Here is a 20120-nt window from a genome sequence, read left to right on the forward strand (position 1 = left end):
GTGCACTATTCAGTGTCCCCTCGACGATCACCAGTGGTGTACGGCCAGTGTAGGAGATCGCTCCCCACACCATGATGGCGGGTGTTGGCCCTGTGTGCCTCGGTCGTATGCAGTCCTGATTGTGGCGCTCACCTGCACGGCGCCAATAATGCATACGACCGTCATTGGCACCAAGGCAGAAGCGACTCTCATCGCTGAAGACGACACGTCTTCATTCGTCCCTCCATTCACGCCTGTCGCGACACCACTGGAGGCGGGCTGCACGATGTTGGGGCGTGAGCGGAAGACGGCCTAACGGAGTGCGGGACCGTAGCCCAGCTTCATGGAGACGGTTGCGAATGGTCCTCGCCGATACCCCAGGAGCAACAGTGTCCCTAATTTGCTGGGAAGTGGCGGTGCGGTCCCCTACGGCACTGCGTAGGATCCTACGGTCTTGGCGTGCATCCGTGCGTCGCTGCGGTCCGGTCCCAGGTCGACGGGCACGTGCACCTTCCGCCGACCACTGGCGACAACATCGATGTACTGTGGAGACCTCACGCCCCACGTGTTGAGCAATTCGGCGGTTTCGTTCAATTTTTTAACGTCTGCTTTGATGGCATCAGGATCCTGTATTAATTCTAATTGTTCAAGCCAGTCGGTCACTGTCAAAGTCTACTATGTGTGTATCTGTTTTTGATTTAAGATCGGAAATTTCATCACGCAATTCGGTGTTCAACTGTTTAATAGTTGTAATTTCGTCTGATACTGTAGCAATATTGTTGTCTACGGATTGAGTGCCAAATAGGAAGAACAAAGTTGGAACATGTGGGGCGGCGAGTGAGTAAGCAAATTGCTTGTGAAATAAAGTTTGTTATTTAAACGTGGGAAAAACACTGCACTTCCCGGCTTTTGGAATGTTGTATAATGCTGTCTTTCGCCGTTCTCAACACTGGCTCTCTTTTTGCTTTTTGGCACCCAGAAAGTGATTTAACGAAACGTGGAGCCTGTAATGAGAGTTCCTAGTGCCCACTTAACCTGAGAATATTATTATAGCTGCAGCTTAGAGCTCTGAAGAAGTAGGAGATTGTTCGGAATTTCTAATCAAAAACAATTTTTCAAAATAGTTGAGTATATTCTGAAATTCACTGATAACATCACAATTATCCCAACAGCCTAACAAACAGAGCAGTTCAGAGTCTAATTCGCTGATGCAACTATAAATGTCCGAATTGAATGTCAAAAGAATGCTCGCCAAAATTTGATGAGAAAATCTCATCAAACGCCACGCTAAAATGATTGGTAGAATGTCTGTACCGCGACGGCACGTGAAAATACAACAACACGCAAACTGAAGCTAGATAATGAAAATCATTCCAAAAATAATCCTTCATTTGAAATGTTTTCACAGTTACGCGTATACATCGTAACTCAATACGGCACCCGAGGCAGTTTGTAGCAGCGCTACCGTAGCGAAGCGACTCCCGACACAGCTGACGTGCTATTCAGCGTCTGGAGAGAACTGGGGCCTTCCTTACTCGCGCAGTGCTCTTATATATATAGCCTCGGTGCGGACGGCTAAGAGAACGCCGGCTCTAACTTGGCTCTCACGACTGGCCGCTGGGCTAGTAACGCACCACTCCAAGTTACATAATAATTTATAGCTTCTTTTGCTGATGGCTTATGAAGCTGTTAATTTAATCGTGCATTTAGCACGCAGGTAAGTATTTATAATAAAATTATGACGTGGCTAAGTTAAATATCTTGGGCGAGAGAAATAATTAAGTTACGCTGCACGCAACAGATGAGCTCTGAACTGGTCCTTTTGAGATCCGCTATCGCTATAATTTTATAGGTATTCAAAAGAAACTTTTCACATCTTCATAGTCATAGCGGACCTCCAACCTATTTAAATCTAAACATCCTAGTCTTATTCATTAGCCTACTTAATCTATCTTGCTTCCTTCAGTTTTGAGATGAAAACCAGAAAATCATGAATTTCCACTAAAGTCTTAACCTGTGAAATCCAAAGTACTGTTTTTATTAAATCATTATGAAAGATGAGTCTAAATATAAATTTTGAAGTCTCTAGCTCCTTTCTGTTGCGCCAATTATTTTTTTAGAAAAACGCCCAAATTACAAAAATGGCTGAAGTTATCGCACTGATATTTAATACACATTAATTTAGTATTATTCCTTACATGCTGGAAAAGTTTCAGATCATTTGCTTGAATTTTAAGGTATTGCGCAACATTTATGACGTCAGAGCTAGTTACAGCAGACTGGCTGGCACACAATGGAAACTGATGTGAATTTACTACAGCGTGAGTAGGCTGCTTCCCTACATCACCCTCTACTTAAATTTTTTGTTTATGAATGTTAATGAATGAGAAAAAAATTTAATTACAAAAAGGGAAGCAAGAGTACAATTTAACTCCCTATAAAAATCAAAATTGAAATATAAACATGTAGAAACATTAAAGAAAACTGATTATCTACATTAATTATTTAAATTGTGGGCATGTTCACTGCCTTTTAAACAATGTCAGTACTCAAAATTTTAAGCGAAGTCACTGAAATATTTCGGCATACATATTGCCTTAGACCAACAAACACATAATAATTGAAAAATTATGAAAATCTTAGACCCATTAAATACATTAAATACACTTTTACATACACAAATTCAAAGAAAATAACATGATACATAAACAGATGATTATCTCTTAGCAGTCTTTTCTAAACCTGAAAGAAAAGTTCACAAATAATTTTTACACACGTGGTTGTAGCCGCTTTGGCTGGCGTCCTACACTTCCATTCACAAGGGTAGAGGAGGGGAAGTTGCTATGGTGTGCGTCCTTCACGTTCTCTCTAAATTACATGGGGGAAAGGGGAGGGGTCACTGTGAGTTGTGTCCAAGTCACTCCACGCTTTCACGCAGCTACCAGGCTGCGATTATCTGGTTTGTCCTGTAGAACAAACAAAAGAGTGCCTCAGACTCTGTTCACTTAATATCTAAGGGTGGGTCACAATGAAATGGGGATATATACATTTTAACTTCCAATATATTACTGGAACAAAGTTAACAGAACTTTTTTTTTCAACATTACTCTTGCGGTTACTTAAATGTCATAAAATCGGTAAATAAATGGCTCAAAACGCCGTTAGTCACGTACTAGAGAAAATCTATGCTCATGGCATACAATCATGAATCCTACTTAACGTCAATTTATTATTTCTGGGTCGGAACACTGAACCAATGCGCGGTACATTCCTGACATTTGTATATTAAGCACTTAACTGAATCATCTTTGATTATCTTATTCTTAGAGATAGTATGAGTATGATTAGTGGTTGTTTTCTCAGCTTCTTTGTATATGTGAGTAACTTTTGGTAATAGTACCGTTCTGAGTGTTCAAAACACACTACTTTTAGTTGACTACAAAATCCACTTATTGGTCCTCTGCTGTTGTCAGTTCCACATCTGCAATTAGGGTCTTACTTACTTTGAAGTGTATTTATGCTGAGCTAAAATTACTGTTTCACGTCTGCTATTATGTTTCTTATTTATACTGCTAGTGTATGTACTTATTTACCACTCACTCTATTAATATTTAAAGCATAGGATAGCACATTTATTTCATATTCATAGTGTATTGCGGCTGATTAGTTTGCTCACGTGGCAATCCATTTCCACTCGATCGGATGCTGAAACCTCAGGTAGTCTCTCTCGGACCTACCACTAAAGTGCATCAAATAATTATGGACGAGCGTAATGCTAAATTCCTTAAACCTATAGGACACCATGAGCTGCTCTGTCTCATCTAACATAAGGGTACCTATGGTCGCATTCACGCTTCCAACTCATAACCTCAATACGCGTAGGTGTATCCTGTCACACACTACACTAAAATAATGGCCAGCTCCAACCTTATAAATACTTCAGGGACGTGTCCTTCACGTCTCAACCACAAACACTGCTCAATTCTATTATACTGCCTTTCCTTGCTACACCAGGTGAATTTAATTTTACAACTTATCTGCATATTTTTCATGACACTAAGCAATCTCTTTTATTATTAATTAGTTAGCTCTACGCCATATAATAAGTTTCACTGTTACTTCAGATCCTGCTTGTATATGAATTCATATATCTTTTTAAATTACTGTAGGTGGACCATTTCCAATAAAACAACACTTTGTACTTACCATATTACCAGGGTACTACACATAATTGTTACTCAAATACATTTGTATCTTAATTACGTCATACTTCTCTATTGTTTGTCACTATTCAGTTTATCACATTAGGTATCTTTCTTCACTGATCGGTAGATAGAATGGTAACATAACTCCTGGCCTGATAGTCATGACAGAAAAATTTCATGTCTGAAAGAAGAGATCTAAATTTTGGTGGATAGGAAAGATGAAGAATGAGAGACCTGAAAGGGAAAGAAGATCTCACACAGCTGGGACTGCACAGCTGCCACACTGTGTAGAGGTTACAGAACAACCTCCTCCCTACAGCCTTCATTGGCTGCCTATGAATCTCTTTAGGTCAATCACGTTCCTTAGACCTAATAGCTTCTTACTTTTAGGGTATTCTAGCCTATATGCATTGGCATGTGGTTTTCCTATGATCCTGAAAGGTCCTTGGTATACGAACATGAATTTCTTTGTTTCTGCATTTACCTTCTTGGATTTTTCTTTGGTTTTAACAAGGACTAATTGACCTATTTCAAAGCTAGTAGGTACAGCTTTTGCGTCATGCCGCTTCTTCCTTTCCAACGCTCTTTTTCTCATATTAGCCCTAGCCTTTAGTTTCTTTTCGTCTGTGGATATTTGCGTTAGAATAGGGAATTCTACCATATCTGCTATCACATTGTGAGGTTCTTGGCCAAACATCAATTCGCAAGGTGCAAAACCAGTTGCATCATGTCTTAAGTTGTTAATTACATTCTCAAAATACTTAATGTGCTCTGCCCAACTTGAGTGTTTTCGAGCACAATAAGTTCTACAAAGCCTATTCAATTCCCTCATAATACGTTCACTCATATTTCCTTGGGGGAAATACGCAGATATTTTCAGATGTTTCACGCCGGCCTTATCTAGACATTCCTTAAATCTATCAGAAGTAAATTGAGGCCCATTGTCTGACAGCAAATTCTTCGGAACGCCAACGTTCACGAAGAAGTCTTTTTCCAACTTTTCAACCAATGTTTTTGCATTCGCTCTTTTAATTGGGTATAGCTTAACATATTTACTGAATCCATCCACAACAACAAAAACATGGGTACAACCACCTCTCGAAACAGGAAGAGGGCCAAACAAATCACAAGCCAGTAATTCTAGGGTTTCAGTGGGCTCTACTGAATGCATATCCCCTTGTATTCTGCTGTTAGCAGCACGGACCTTCTGGCACACTACGCAAGATGCTAGACGCTTGGCCACACGGCGGTACATGTTGTCAAACACAACCTTTTCCTTTAATTTTGCAATGCACTTCTTTGCACCGTAGTGCCCATACCTCAGGTGTACATAGTCGATTAGCAAGTCTACATGTTGTGAGGGAAAGCACAGCTTCCACTCAGAAACACCTATCTTTTTCCTCCTAAACAGAATACCTTTATGCAAACAATAGTATTGTGAAACCTTAGGATAGTTCGCATTTCCTAAATAGCTCTTCACTAATTTCAGTTGGTCATCTGCATTCTGCTCACGTCTCAAGTTCTTAATCACTCTCTTTAATGCACCTTCTTCCTTTACTTCGTGCAATGCAAACATTCGGACTTCATTTAGGTCTGTTGCTGTAACCCCCGCGTCATCACAGAGCTCCGCACTTCTAGATAACCCATCAGCTACCAGATTGTCTTTCCCTTGAATATATCTAACCTCAAGGTCAAACTGCTGGAGATACAATGACCATCTTACCAACCGAGAATTCCTCAACTTACAGGTTTTTAAAAAGGTCAACGCCTTATGGTCACTGTAAACAATTATCTTGTGACCTAATAAATACTGCTCAAACTTTTGTACTCCAAATACAATGGCTAATGCTTCCAGTTCGGAGAAGCCATAATTTCTCTCTGCTGCCTGTAAAGATCGACTTGCGAAAGCTATAGTCTTGTGCACCTCTTGCTCGTTCTCTATTTCTACCTGGAATATTTCCACAGCTATACCATAGCCACTAGCATCAACAGACATACAGAATGGCTTTTCAAAATCAGGATGATGTAAAATTGGACTATTAATTAAAGATTGTTTAAGCACCTCAAACGCCTGTTGACAATCTGCTGTCCAAACCCAAGGGGTATTCTTTTTCAGCAGGAGGTGAAGACAGGGAGCATTAAAAGCCTGGTCACTAACAAAACGTCTATAGAAGCCGAAAAGACCGAACATTGATCTCAACTGCTTCTTGTTTCTGGGAGCCTCAAATTTTTCAATGACTGGTAGCTTGCCTGGGTCAGGCAGAATACCTTTTCCACTTATCCTATATCCCAAGAAACCTGTTTCCTCTTTAACGCACTCTGTCTTTTCAATCTTTAGTTTCATACCACCTCTCTCAATAGCCTCTAACACTTCCTCTAATAAAGCTATGTGTTCTTCCCAGGTAGGAGTTGCTATTAACAGATCATCTACGTAGACTGTTATTTTATTACTTAAAGCTGGTCCTAAAACATGGCACATCACACGTACGAAAGCACAAACAGAGATATTAAGTCCGAAAGGTACCACACGGTATTGGTAACAAACTCCTTCGTACAAGAAAGCTGTGTACTTCCTTGAACTCTCCGCCAGTGGCAAGTTCCAATATCCACACGTGATGTCCATAGAAGTTAAGAATTTTACTCCCCGGAATTTTTGCAATAATTCGTCCATATCCTGCGGTCTATCACTTTCCCTAACCACTATTTCATTTAACCAACGAGCGTCCAAGACCAATCTGACACTCCCGTCTCTTTTTGGTACAACAACAAGAGGATTATTGTACTCACTGACCGCTTTCTCAATCACACCCCACTCCAGCATTCTCTGTATCTCTTTTCGAACCGCCTCCTTCCTAGCTACATGTATTTGGTATGGCTTCCTGAAAAACACTTGGCCGGGTTTCACTTTTAATTGACATTCATAACCTTTGACGGAAATACAGAAGAGTCCGATCTTACCCGTCGGCTTTGACCCATGACGTCACAAATATAGCGGAAACGACCATAAACGACAATTCCAATATGGCGGATATAAAAACATCGCATACGTATCATAAACACTGAAATACACAGGTTTCACAAAAAGCCTAATGACTCTAACGGGACAAGCGTGGGAAATTGGGGGTTTTTGGGTGGGGAGAAACTAAATATACACAAATGTAGCCACCGACCGCCATACAAAACCACGCAAAACGACGAAAAAAATCGACATCACAAAACTGACCAAATACCAAAAAACACATTCTTATCCGGAATCAGACACTTCCCTTGACCTATATAGATCTACAGTAACTCCCGATCCCATAAATTGGGATCGAACACTTCCCTTGACCTATATAGCTCAACAGAACCTCCCGATCACATCCCCCCATACAAAACTCAAAAAACACCACAAACCATAGCAAACAAACACTTCCCTTAAACCTACATACATCTACAACAGCTCCCGATCCCATAAATTAGGATCGAACACTTCCCTTGACCTATATAGCTCAACAGAATCTCCCGATCCCATCCACCAATACAAAAATCAAAAAACACCACAAACCATAGCAAACAAACATAGCTGTAGAAATTTGATCAGCTCTAACGGTGTCTCACCCATCATCGCCCTCAACCGAGCACTATTCATGCGGTCTTTCATATCCATTCCTGAACAAAAAACCACAACCGAATACACTCAATAACAAACTCACCCGACGTACAGCAATTATCATTACATTAACCATCACACAAAACCGTTAACTCACTAATACAAATTCCGCTTCAAAACCACGAACACAGCACTCACCACTGAGCAACAGCAAACCGGCCCCAACACACCAAACAAACGAAAACCATGAACACACCACCAGAGGGCACAACAAACACCAACACGACATCTACAAACACGCCACAATCACAAACCAAACTCCGCGCCGTAATGACGTCACACACCACAACACGCTTACGTCACGGGTCAAAGCCGACGAGAAAGATCGGAGGTTTCTGTTGACCCCCTTTGACTATGCCAGGTCGATCTGAAAATACCTTATGATGCCTTTTTAGAACCTGTCTCAGGTCTTCCTTTTGATTGGCGGAAATTTTATCGATTTCCTGCAATTTAGCTTCTATTTTGTCTAAAATAATTGCTTCTTCTTCTTCTGTGTTCAACTTACTGTTACTAAGATTAACACCTTCGTCCCAATACCTCCTATTTTTCAAAACTCGTATAGGCAGCTCCCAAGTTTCATGATCAGTTACTACATGTTTATCACTAAAAGGTACTATAATTACTCCGGTTATTGGCAAGACCATTTTTAACTGGCTTCTTTCAAAGTCAACAACACTCTGATATTTTGACAAGAAATCTATGCCAATTAAAACCTCAATACTGAGATTGTTTACAATTAAACACGGATGATCAATTAAATTACCATTAATGTTAAAGGGTAGTAAAGCTTCTTGCTTTACCGTTTTTGATACCTTGCCAGTAGCACCAATTATTCTTAGTCCTGATACCCTCATTACCGTAAGCTTGTCTTTACCAGGTAATGCATCAAAGAAGGACTGAGATATTGCACTCACCTCACTTCCACTGTCTAAGAGACAACGTACATTGATGCCCAACATATTCACTATTATTATAGGGTGGCTTATTCTAGGTTGTACAGGTGGTTCCTCAAATTCATCTAGTAGTTCCTTTTGGATTTGTCTCCAACTAAAGTGATTGACATCTGTCTTCATTACATTTAGGTCACAGTGTGTAGGGGTTTCCGGAATTATATTTTCAGCTGCCTTTTCCAGTCTATTAATTTTAAATCGAAACACCGCACGACTTCATTACATTTCGTTTGCTGAACATAACCCAAATTACTGTAGTCTGAGCGATTCTGCGTCTCCAGACCGGGCATAGCACTAGTTACAGCTAAACCACTTTCACCATTATCGTCGGTTTCCTTCTCAAGTGACAACTGGTCACAGCTACTGGGTTCATCGACCCTCAACAGCCTACCCTCTACATTCTCACTTATCTCCTGTCCTAAGTCTATTAGTACATTATCAACATCCTGCACAGGCACTTTAGATAAGAGCACATCATCCTCATCGTAAATATAAGCATGAATTTCTTCTGCTTCTTCACCTGTCAATTCAATATTTTGTAGCTCTTCCCTATTGTTACACTGCTGCGCCTTCTCTTTCTCTTCCCACTTAGAAAGCGTTTCTAACACGGTATCTATCAAATACTGTGAGTGATCTAATATTTCTGTTGTTTCTTTAGATGCTACCGACTCTTCATCCACATGTTCAGTTTGAGTATTCTGATCTGTCTTACCAATTCCCTTAACTACTGGCTTAGGAAAAGTAACCGCCTGGTGAGCGCCAGTGTCCTCATAGACGGGAACTAGTTTTCCTGCCTCGGCCTATTGCTGTTTTCTTTAGTTTCATTATAATTGACTGGCACAGCATTGCTTTCCGTACTGTTGTTTACATGCATATTTCTGTTCGGAACAAAATTATTATCTCTTGGACGCCATTGTTGGTTCTGATAATTATTTCCCCAATTCCTACCTCTCTTAGGATGGCGAATACCTACTGTTCTGATGTTTACATTACGATTTTGCTCATTCCTAAAATTACTACTATTGTTAGTGGCATTTCTGTTATTACGTGCCTGCTCCTCATTGGCAGCAACACGTTCTACACGTTCCAAATATTCAATGAAACGATCAAGATTGTCTCTAGGGACCGATATAATTCTGGTTTGCCAATACCATGGCAGTTTGGCTTCAAGACCTAATATAATCATTTCTGGCTTTAGCTTTTCCGCCAAATGTGACAAACGTGAAATCCATGACCTAGCAAATTCTTTAATTGATTCCTTGCCTGCACTGAAGCGTTTTCCACTCCAAAATTCTCTTAACACTTCAGTTTGCTTATTACTAGACCAATATTCATTAATGAAAGCTGTTTTAAACTCCGCTAAAGTTTTACACTTCAACATAACATCAGCGGACCAACGCAAGGCGTCACCTGCTAAATGGCTTTTAATAAATGAGATTTTCTCTCATTCAGACCAATTTGGTGGAATTACATCTTCAAAATCGTTCCAGAAATCTAGCGGGTGGATATTTTTATCTGGATCAAACCGCAAGAACTGCCGACACCCGATAAATGCGGCGTTTGCAGCTACAACTTGTTGTACACTACCATTACCAGAAGTTACTGAAGCTACGTTACTCTCAATGTTAGCAATGTTAGTACTGATATTTTCTACTCTCAATTCAACATTATCTACTCTTTGTACAATATGAGTAGTATCACTTTTGATTGCATCTACGTCTGCTTGACATATGTTTACTTTAATATTAACATCTTTAAATCTATCTGAGCACAGTTCAGATTCCGACTCGATCTTTTCTGTTAATTTGTGCTCCAGCTTCGCATCTTCCATTTGGAAGTCTTTGCGAACCTCAGCAACTTCAGATTTAACTGTTTTATACATTTCAGAAAATTGTTGAGCAACCTTTTTCTTAATATCCTCATGGTTGTAATCAATTTTATAATTCAAACTGTCTAGATCCTCTTTCAACTTATTGCAACCAGCCTTGAAGGTATCGTCCATTACCTCCAATCGTTTATTAAAATTAGTTTGACTGGCCACAATCCTGTTATTTACCTCAATTATATCAGATTTTAATTCAGCACTACTGTTTTTGACCTGTTCACTTGTTTCAGATTTTAATTCAGCTGTCATTTGTGCATTACTGGCAGCGATTGCTTGTAATATAACATTTAGATCAACAGCCCCAGCATTTTTGGGTTGCTCACTAGCTGGCTTTTTATCACACTCAGGTGACGAAAAACTAGCTCCGACACCAGAATCATCAAAATTAAATGAAACTTCTGATTGATTAGTCCTATCTAACTTCTCCTTTTTAAACTCTACCATCTCTGATGACTGTTTCATTTTTAATTCATCAGAGAAACAATCATCCAATAAATTTACAATTTCTACTTCCTGCTTTACTACAGGGGTCTCTATTATTGAATCATTACCCCTTCCCACACTACTGTCAGGAGATAATACTTCATATTTTACTTTAACATTACCACTTTTATGTATATTTACACTTGAACCGTTGTCTGGATTTACAGTTCCCTCCTCAGACATAGGTTCTGATATAAGTTTAACCTCAGTTTCTTTTGGCGGTTCCATCGCCGACAGTCTCTTAGTGCAGGTTAGTAAAATTTTTAACAGTTTTCCACTTAACTTAGTTCCTTCTGCACGACGTTGCCGTAGCCGGCGCGGCGTACCAGGATTCCTGATGCGACGTGGCACGTTGAACTGCAGACGGCACTCCGACGGCTGTGGTGTGTTTACGTGGCCCATAACTGCAGGCGCGGCCCCCGGCTGCTGCGGCGGACGACTGCGGTACGGCGAAACTGGCTTCTCGCGATGCCGGCAGCACCGCTAGACTCAGTGCCAGCTCCGTCAATCTAGATGCGTTGTTGATTCAACTGCGTTGTCCACCTGCCTATGTAACACTTTCACTGTTCTATACTCAGTTGCGTGTCGCATTTCACTCGCGAATCCGAATAGTTAAAAATCACTTTCACTTAGTTGACTTCCCGGCCGATGCACCATATGTGGGGCGGCGAGTGAGTAAGCAAATTGCTTGTGAAATAAAGTTTGTTATTTAAACGTGGGAAAAACACTGCACTTCCCGGCTTTTGGAATGTTGTATAATGCTGTCTTTCGCCGTTCTCAACACTGGCTCTCTCTTTGCTTTTTGGCACCCAGAAAGTGATTTAACGAAACGTGGAGCCTGTAATGAGAGTTCCTAGTGCCCACTTAACCTGAGAATATTATTATAGCTGCAGCTTATAGCTCTGAAGAAGTAGGAGAAAGTTCGGAATTTCTAATCAAAAACAATTTTTCAAAATAGTTGAGTATATTCTGAAATTCACTGATAACATCACAATTATCCCAACAGCCTAACAAACAGAGCAGTTCAGAGTCTAATTCGCTGATGCAACTATAAATGTCCGAATTGAATGTCAAAAGAATGCTCGCCAAAATTTGATGAGAAAATCTCATCAAACGCCACGCTAAAATGATTGGTAGAATGTCTGTACCGCGACGGCACGTGAAAATACAACAACACGCAAACTGAAGCTAGATAATGAAAATCATTCCAAAAATAATCCTTCATTTGAAATGTTTTCACAGTTACGCGTATACATCGTAACTCAATACGGCACCCGAGGCAGTTTGTAGCAGCGCTACCGTAGCGAAGCGACTCCCGACACAGCTGACGTGCTATTCAGCGTCTGGAGAGAACTGGGGCCTTCCTTACTCGCGCAGTGCTCTTATATATATAGCCTCGGTGCGGACGGCTAAGAGAACGCCGGCTCTAACTTGGCTCTCACGACTGGCCTCTGGGCTAGTAACGCACCACTCCAAGTTACATAATAATTTATAGCTTCTTTTGCTGATGGCTTATGAAGCTGTTAATTTAATCGTGCATTTAGCACGCAGGTAAGTATTTATAATAAAATTATGACGTGGCTAAGTTAAATATCTTGGGCGAGAGAAATAATTAAGTTACGCTGCACGCAACAGATGAGCTCTGAACTGGTCCTTTTGAGATCCGCTATCGCTATAATTTTATAGGTATTCAAAAGAAACTTTTCACATCTTCATAGTCATAGCGGACCTCCAACCTATTTAAATCTAAACATCCTAGTCTTATTCATTAGCCTACTTAATCTATCTTGCTTCCTTCAGTTTTGAGATGAAAACCAGAAAATCATGAATTTCCACTAAAGTCTTAACCTGTGAAATCCAAAGTACTGTTTTTATTAAATCATTATGAAAGATGAGTCTAAATATAAATTTTGAAGTCTCTAGCTCCTTTCTGTTGCGCCAATTATTTTTTTAGAAAAACGCCCAAATTACAAAAATGGCTGAAGTTATCGCACTGATATTTAATACACATTAATTTAGTATTATTCCTTACATGCTGGAAAAGTTTCAGATCATTTGCTTGAATTTTAAGGTATTGCGCAACATTTATGACGTCAGAGCTAGTTACAGCAGACTGGCTGGCACACAATGGAAACTGATGTGAATTTACTACAGCGTGAGTAGGCTGCTTCCCTACAAACAGGTGGACGGTTTCAAGTATTTAGGATGCATATTCTCACAGGATGGCAACATAGTGAAAGAACTGGAAGCGAGGTGTAGCAAAGCTAATGCAGTGAGCGCTCAACTATGATCTACTCTCTTCTGCAAGAAGGAAGTCAGTACCAAGACTAAGTTATCTGTGCACCGTTCAATCTTTCGACCAACTTTGTTGTATGGGAGCGAAAGCTGGGTGGATTCGGGCTACCTTATCAGTAAGGTTGAGGATACAGATATGAAAGTAGCTAGGATGATTGCAGGTACTAGTAGATGGGAACAATGGCAGGAGGGTGTACACAATGAGGAAATCAAAGAAAAACTGGGAATGAACTCTATAGATGTAGCAGTCAGGGCAAACAGGCTTAGATGGTGGGGTCATGTTACACGCATGGGAGAAGCAAGGTGACCCAATAGACTCATGGGTTCAGCAGTAGAGGGTAGGAGGAGTCGGGCTAGACCAAGGAGAAGGTACCTGGATTCGGTTAAGAATGGTTTGAAGTAATAGGCTTAACGTCAGAAGAGGCACCAATGTTAGCACTGAATAGGGGATCATGGAGGAATTTTATAAGGGGGACTATGCTCCAAACTGAACGCTGAAAGGCATAATAAGTCTTAAAGGATGATAGTGATGATATAAGAAACTGTAGCATCAGGTATAAAGAACCTGCAGTGGTACTAAATAGTGAATGTATCCACTCAACATACAAAATAATACAAGAAAATCACCACCACACTGCTACAGTATTATTCCATTGTAACAAAAGAACGAGAATGCTCACTATCTATGAAAACTAATTCATACGCAGTGTCACAAAGAAAAATGAAAATACGTTGAATGATCAATAAATCCACAAAAGGACGTTATTCGAACACTACACAGGTTACCAGAAAAAAAACAGTTAAACTACTGAAAATTACTTTAAAAAATAATAAAAATAATCACATACATTAACATGCTCGCCACACACACACACACACACACACACACACACACACACACACACACACACACAAACACACACACAAACAAACACAAACACACACACACAAACACACACACACAAACACACACACAAACGCGCGCGCGTTCTGCCCTGCCGCCAATATCACTCCACCCACCCTCCGCCGCCGCAGTGGCCTACTCCACTGCCACCCTCTATAGCCCCCGTGATCTCTCAGACAACCCTACACAAAGGTCATGTGCAATGTGTAGCAAGAAAGTTTATGTCCACTGAAAGACAATTGTGCAAACTGAATTGGAAAAGTCTACTTTTCCTCTAATACTACTATAGACCCATTATGAACACAAGCGGAGGACAAATATATTTAAGAGGTAAACCAAACCACTATTTTTGTAAATTGTTAGTTAATTACAATGTGCTGTCACGAAACACTTCATGTCAAATAACATAATTTGTGTAGCTGAATAATTATCTTTTCTTATAGAGGCTACTGGTTATGCCCATTCAGAATATGTGAAACACGCTAGGTTAAAAATAAAATAATCGTTCAGTTGCAAAACATGAGTAGTATGTGATGTGAATTGCCAACACAAGTACAAGGATAGCATACCAATAGGGACAAGAAAGGAGGCATGAAGGGTGCCAAAAACAGAAATAACAATCATCCATTTATTGCACCATTACACACGCACATCATGAAATATGAGGCATAATTGCCATACTCAAATCTATTATGACAAACAATATGTATCACGAAGGGCACACACAATGGAGTTTAAGAAATTACAATGGCACACCAACTCCGCTATGACAAACAGTGTGCATAATGAAGGCCGCACAATTTTACCAATGTAAGAAATTAAAATAATACTAGCATAAAATTAACCAAATAGGCCTTGAAGGAAATGTTTAGGAGAAGAACACGGCCGTGCCGCAAGGGAGGAGGCAACAGAATACTTAACTCAGGTGCACCAAAACAAACAACGGACACCAGACCGCGTCAACAACGGAGACGCAAGGCACGCAACTACTCTCTCCGTTGCGGTACCGCGCGTTCCACCCAATAGCTATGTGAAACATTTTATTACTTGGAACAGTACACCACTGATCAGCAAATTAAAAAAAAAACAATAACATGACATAAAAATACAATAATTTAAGAAAATCACATCATATGACTATGAGCTTAAGGTCTATCGGTAATTAACAGAATTAACAGATTACGAAACAGGTAAAGGGGCATGTGCCACTATTAAATCTTCCGTAATTACACTACTAAATTTCTCAGTACCCAAGTTGCAATTAACGCAACAAGAATTAAATCATTTAAGTGATAATGCTACTTTGAAATAATAAAATCGTTTCATACAGCAGACGACCAAGAATGGCCCGATCAGTACTCCCCAGTGAAGCAGTTCACGGCTCCGAGCACACAGCCCCATACAAAATGCAACACAACCACAGCGACCCGGCGTATTGCGAGAACCACCAGGCACTAAACCAATATCGTACTAAGCCAAAACAAGGATCGACTTTTAAAATAACGAGACCTAGCCCGGGCCGGACAACAGACCAAATGCCGGGAAATCCATATGAAACCTCAGCCAACTTAATACCAAAACAACAATTTATGAGCAATATGCAAAACACAAGACCTCTCAGTCCAAATGCTTCTGTTTAGTCGCGAAGGTGGCTCCGACCCGCCTGCTGGGGTGCCAAGTGTCGTACGGAGTGCCGAATCAAGCTTAACCTTCGCTAATGGAAAGCGGAAGCACCACAAGACAAAATAAACTCCAATCTAACTGCGCAAGGCAAACTCTAAGGAGTGCCACTCGAAGACTATGCACTTTAAGATCAAACATAAAGCACCCAGACTAACGTGCCGCTGAACGACGCACTTCCATCACCAGCGTCTAGTAGAGTACAGAGAGCAGTGTACCCCCATCGATATACATCCATGGGACGGTAAACCAGGATAGCATTCCCAGCGACGGAGAGACAGGAGGACGAAATGACATCCCGCCGCACATAGAAGGTATTTCAAACTCAAGCTCGACAAACAACAATAGGCGATATTTTGCTCCCCTTGCGAATCAAGTTAAACGGCACACCACGCCGCTGTCCACACTATTAACCGTCAAATCACGGTCCGGTCTTCCCATCGGGCCCCACTCGGCGTCCAGACGCAAACAAGCCCAACCGAGCCGAACTGTCACCACGCCAAGGTAGCCACCCCTTTCCTCCTCACACGCCTTCAGCTACGCTACGGCCAGCGATCACACCCGGAAACAACCGCCTAACGCCAAAGCGCCGTCTGAGTGAAAACTCAGCACTAAGATCGATACGGACTTGGAAGTAAGCGAGCACCGTGACAACATGTGTTCTTCTCTAGGCGATAAATGTAATTTTGTTTAACCAAAAACAACTCTCGATAATGGAACGGAATTACTCTGATATTCTTGCGACCCTACGGAAGTGTCAGAAACATTTTAACAGCACTAAATTAAAATTGTTTACTAATACAGAAATTTATGTGCATCAGACCTCTGAAATCAGTTGGCTTGTTAGGTAACTTACCTATGAATTCATCGAGGCAGCTAATAAACTACAGATCCATCGCTATGTGCTACAAAGCGTACAAGAACTAATTAACACAACACAATGTAAATCTCAACAGAATAAGGCAAATCATGTGAAAGAAAGCAAAAATATCTTCATACCCTAATGTACCGTGGCTAAAGTCATCAAATATAGAAACCGTGACTGTATGAAACATTTATTTGTATTTTACTAGTACCAAATTTATATTTATTTTCCGTGTAATTTCACTTACGGTTACGTGGTTTGAGTAAAGATGTCTATGTATGTATGTACGCGCGCGTAAAGAAGAGCACAAAATGCTCGAAATTTGTAACAGTGAAATACAAACAATTCCTTAAACTTCTATATTGGGCTGTGAGGATACCTTTTGCATTGCGAAATTCTGGTCACTTGCCATTACATACAATACACGTGGTTATCACAAAACTACATAGCGAGAATCATTTAGTGCCACTTAGGTCATACGAGTAAAATGAGAGCTCTGTAGTATTAAGTCATAGCCGACGACTTATATTCTCCTGCTAATTTGTCCATGTTGTTCAGACGCATATCGCTACAGTGAATACGATTTATTTAAATTTTTTATTTATGTCTTCTTAAATTAGGATGTACATGTCATAATACGATTTCTTGTAAAATTGTTTTCCAAAGATCACGATGTGATTTAGGAAAATAAATACTTTGCATGTAGAATTTTTGACACATTGTTCATTTCAGTGAAACATTGCATCTGTTTTCCCAGATCCTTATTAAATACCAATTATCGTCTGTTTTACTTTTCCAGGAGTCATTCTCTCCAACATGAGTGTTGTAACTGACTTTACCGACAACACAATGGTAGGTTATGGATATTGCCATGGAACAGTAAGAGCAGGAAGACGCTGCAGCACAGCAAAAGCATTTCTCGAGCCAGCGAGGAGACGAACGAATCTACATATAAAGCAGAGAGCTTTGGTAACCAGGGTACTGATAGACGTCAACACCAAGGCCGCCTACGGCGTGCAATATCTGGAGCACGGCAGAACGAAAGTAGTCAGAGCATCTCGTGAAATCATTCTGTCTGCTGGGGCGTTCGGTTCACCAAAGATACTCATGCACTCTGGAGTTGGAAGGCAGGAAATTTTAAAGCCGTTGGGGATTCCCGTTATCCAGAACTCTAGCGTTGGCTGTAACTACCACGATCACATTCTCTACGAGGGCCTCGCGTATGTCTTCGACTGCAGAAATTTCGGAAGGGAGAGTCTGCTAAAGGACACGCTCAGGTACTACCGGAACAAAACCGGGCCATTTTCTAACATCCTCTGCAGTGGATTTGTGGGCTTCTTGCAGACGATAAATGAGACCTCCAAGGGAAACAGGCCGAGCATGCAAGTGTATCACCAGTGCGCAGCACTAGCGATCCCCGTGGGCGATACTGTCCCAGTCATCATAGCAGCAACGGCGAAAATTAGTCGGCAGGCAGAGTGGATACAAGTGTTAACGGAAACAGGGTGCATGGTTACGCCAGTGCTGTTGCTTCTGCAGCCGCGCAGTAGGGGTTGCGTCGAGCTGCGAAGCGCGAACCCGCACGATGATCTGATCGTCAAGGCCAACTACATGACGCAACCCGAGGACATGGAGACGTTACTGGAAGGCCTCCAGCAGGTGGTCGACGTCGGCCTGCGGACCCCCGGCGTGCGAGGTGTTCGCCACGTACCACTGCCACAGTGCTCGCACTACGGCGCCCTCACTAAGGACTACTGGCGCTGCGCCATGCCTTTCGTGACGTCATCGGCTATGCACCCGGTTGGCACTTGTGCCATGGGCACCGGAAATGACGCAGTCGTCGATCCACAGCTGCGAGTGCGGGGCATCTCTGCGCTGCGCGTCGTCGACGCCTCGGTCATGCCAGCTATCGTCAGCGGCAACACCAACGCACCAACCATTATGATCGGTGAAAAGGCTGCAGATATGATTGCTGAGACATGGCGCGGACGAAACTGAGTTCTCTATGATTAACACTAGTCACGTAGAAACCAGCATCCTGATGTGAAAATTCGTTCAGGTATGGAAGGTGTGTGACATGTATCTGGATGTGTGAGTGAACACGTGTGTTTGTTTCTATGAGAAAAGTGTCTGTGACGCAAGGAATGTAGAGTGAATCGGGCGGAGATGGTAATCGTGGTATGATGCCCTTGTCAAGACAGAAAGGCACTCAGTGACGGATGTAACGGATATTTTTCGTCTTTGAGAGCAAAAATACTGTGGTATGCGTTAAATTTTACATTGTAAAAAGTCCCAGATACATTTAAAAACAATAGCAGTCAGATCTATACATTTTCACCAGTGTGAGTCCAGTTACCGTTTGATGCCATACTGGGGCAGATATTTCAACTCGCAGCTCACTACGATATGTAAGAAATACGGCACCTTTTCTGTAAGTTACAATGGGCACTCTATATTTAAGATTACGCTTTAGTTCATTATTTTACATTTTGATTTGATAATTATTAAAGGTTTTGCATTAAGATTCTTGATTTAATTTAATAATATTTGTAATAATGATAGAATTAGTATATTTATTTGTACAAAAAATTTACATATACTTATTTGCAACTATGACTAGAAATTAAGTAAGAACCACAAGTAACGGCCAGTGGAGTGAAGGAAGACTCCAGAGAGCAATGGGGCATGTACATTTGTTGGTGTGAACTGTTTTCGTGCTTTCCAAAAGTATGTGATTTCAAATCGGACATGTGTAATGACTGTGCTGCAAAACAATAAAAAAAACTTACTACCGGACACAAAACTTACGATTTGGTCATAAACATACATTTTCAATTTGAAGAAACCTTGCTCAACAAGTGTGATTAATCTCTTTGTAGGATTCTCAAAATGTCCCATCATACTTTAATTTAAAAGCAAAAGTATGGCATCTTCCCTATAGGCACTACATTTACTTTAATGCTTGTCCTTGGACGTAAAAACGTGCTTTACATTCAGAAAAATTCTTATCACAGTTGTAATGCAGTGTAAGTGAAGAATTAGTAGTAATGGTTGTGGTACTATTAGTTGCAGCAGGAGTAATAGTATAAGGGGCAGTCAAGTAAACACGCGTCAGATGGAAAAAAGTAATGGTTGATAAGTTATTTTTGTTACAAATAACGTGTTTCGCCTGGTTAAGACTTCCTCAGATTTTCCATAAGAAAATAAAAAATAAGGATCTAA

General features: G+C 40.9%; 1 protein-coding gene across 1 annotated transcript in view; it reads left to right on the forward strand.

Annotated features, from left to right (window-relative positions):
• The window catches only part of LOC126126296 (glucose dehydrogenase [FAD, quinone]-like), a 116471-nt gene extending 97575 nt beyond the window's left edge, over positions 1 to 18896 (forward strand). The window contains exon 4 of the mRNA XM_049915140.1: positions 17698 to 18896. Within this exon, the coding sequence (XP_049771097.1) occupies positions 17698 to 18896 (1199 nt within the window). The remainder of the gene's footprint in view (positions 1 to 17697) is intronic.
• The last annotated feature ends 1224 nt before the right edge of the window (positions 18897 to 20120 follow it).

This window comes from Schistocerca cancellata, chromosome 1 (genome assembly GCF_023864275.1).
Source record: "Schistocerca cancellata isolate TAMUIC-IGC-003103 chromosome 1, iqSchCanc2.1, whole genome shotgun sequence".
Lineage (NCBI taxonomy): Eukaryota > Metazoa > Arthropoda > Insecta > Orthoptera > Acrididae > Schistocerca > Schistocerca cancellata.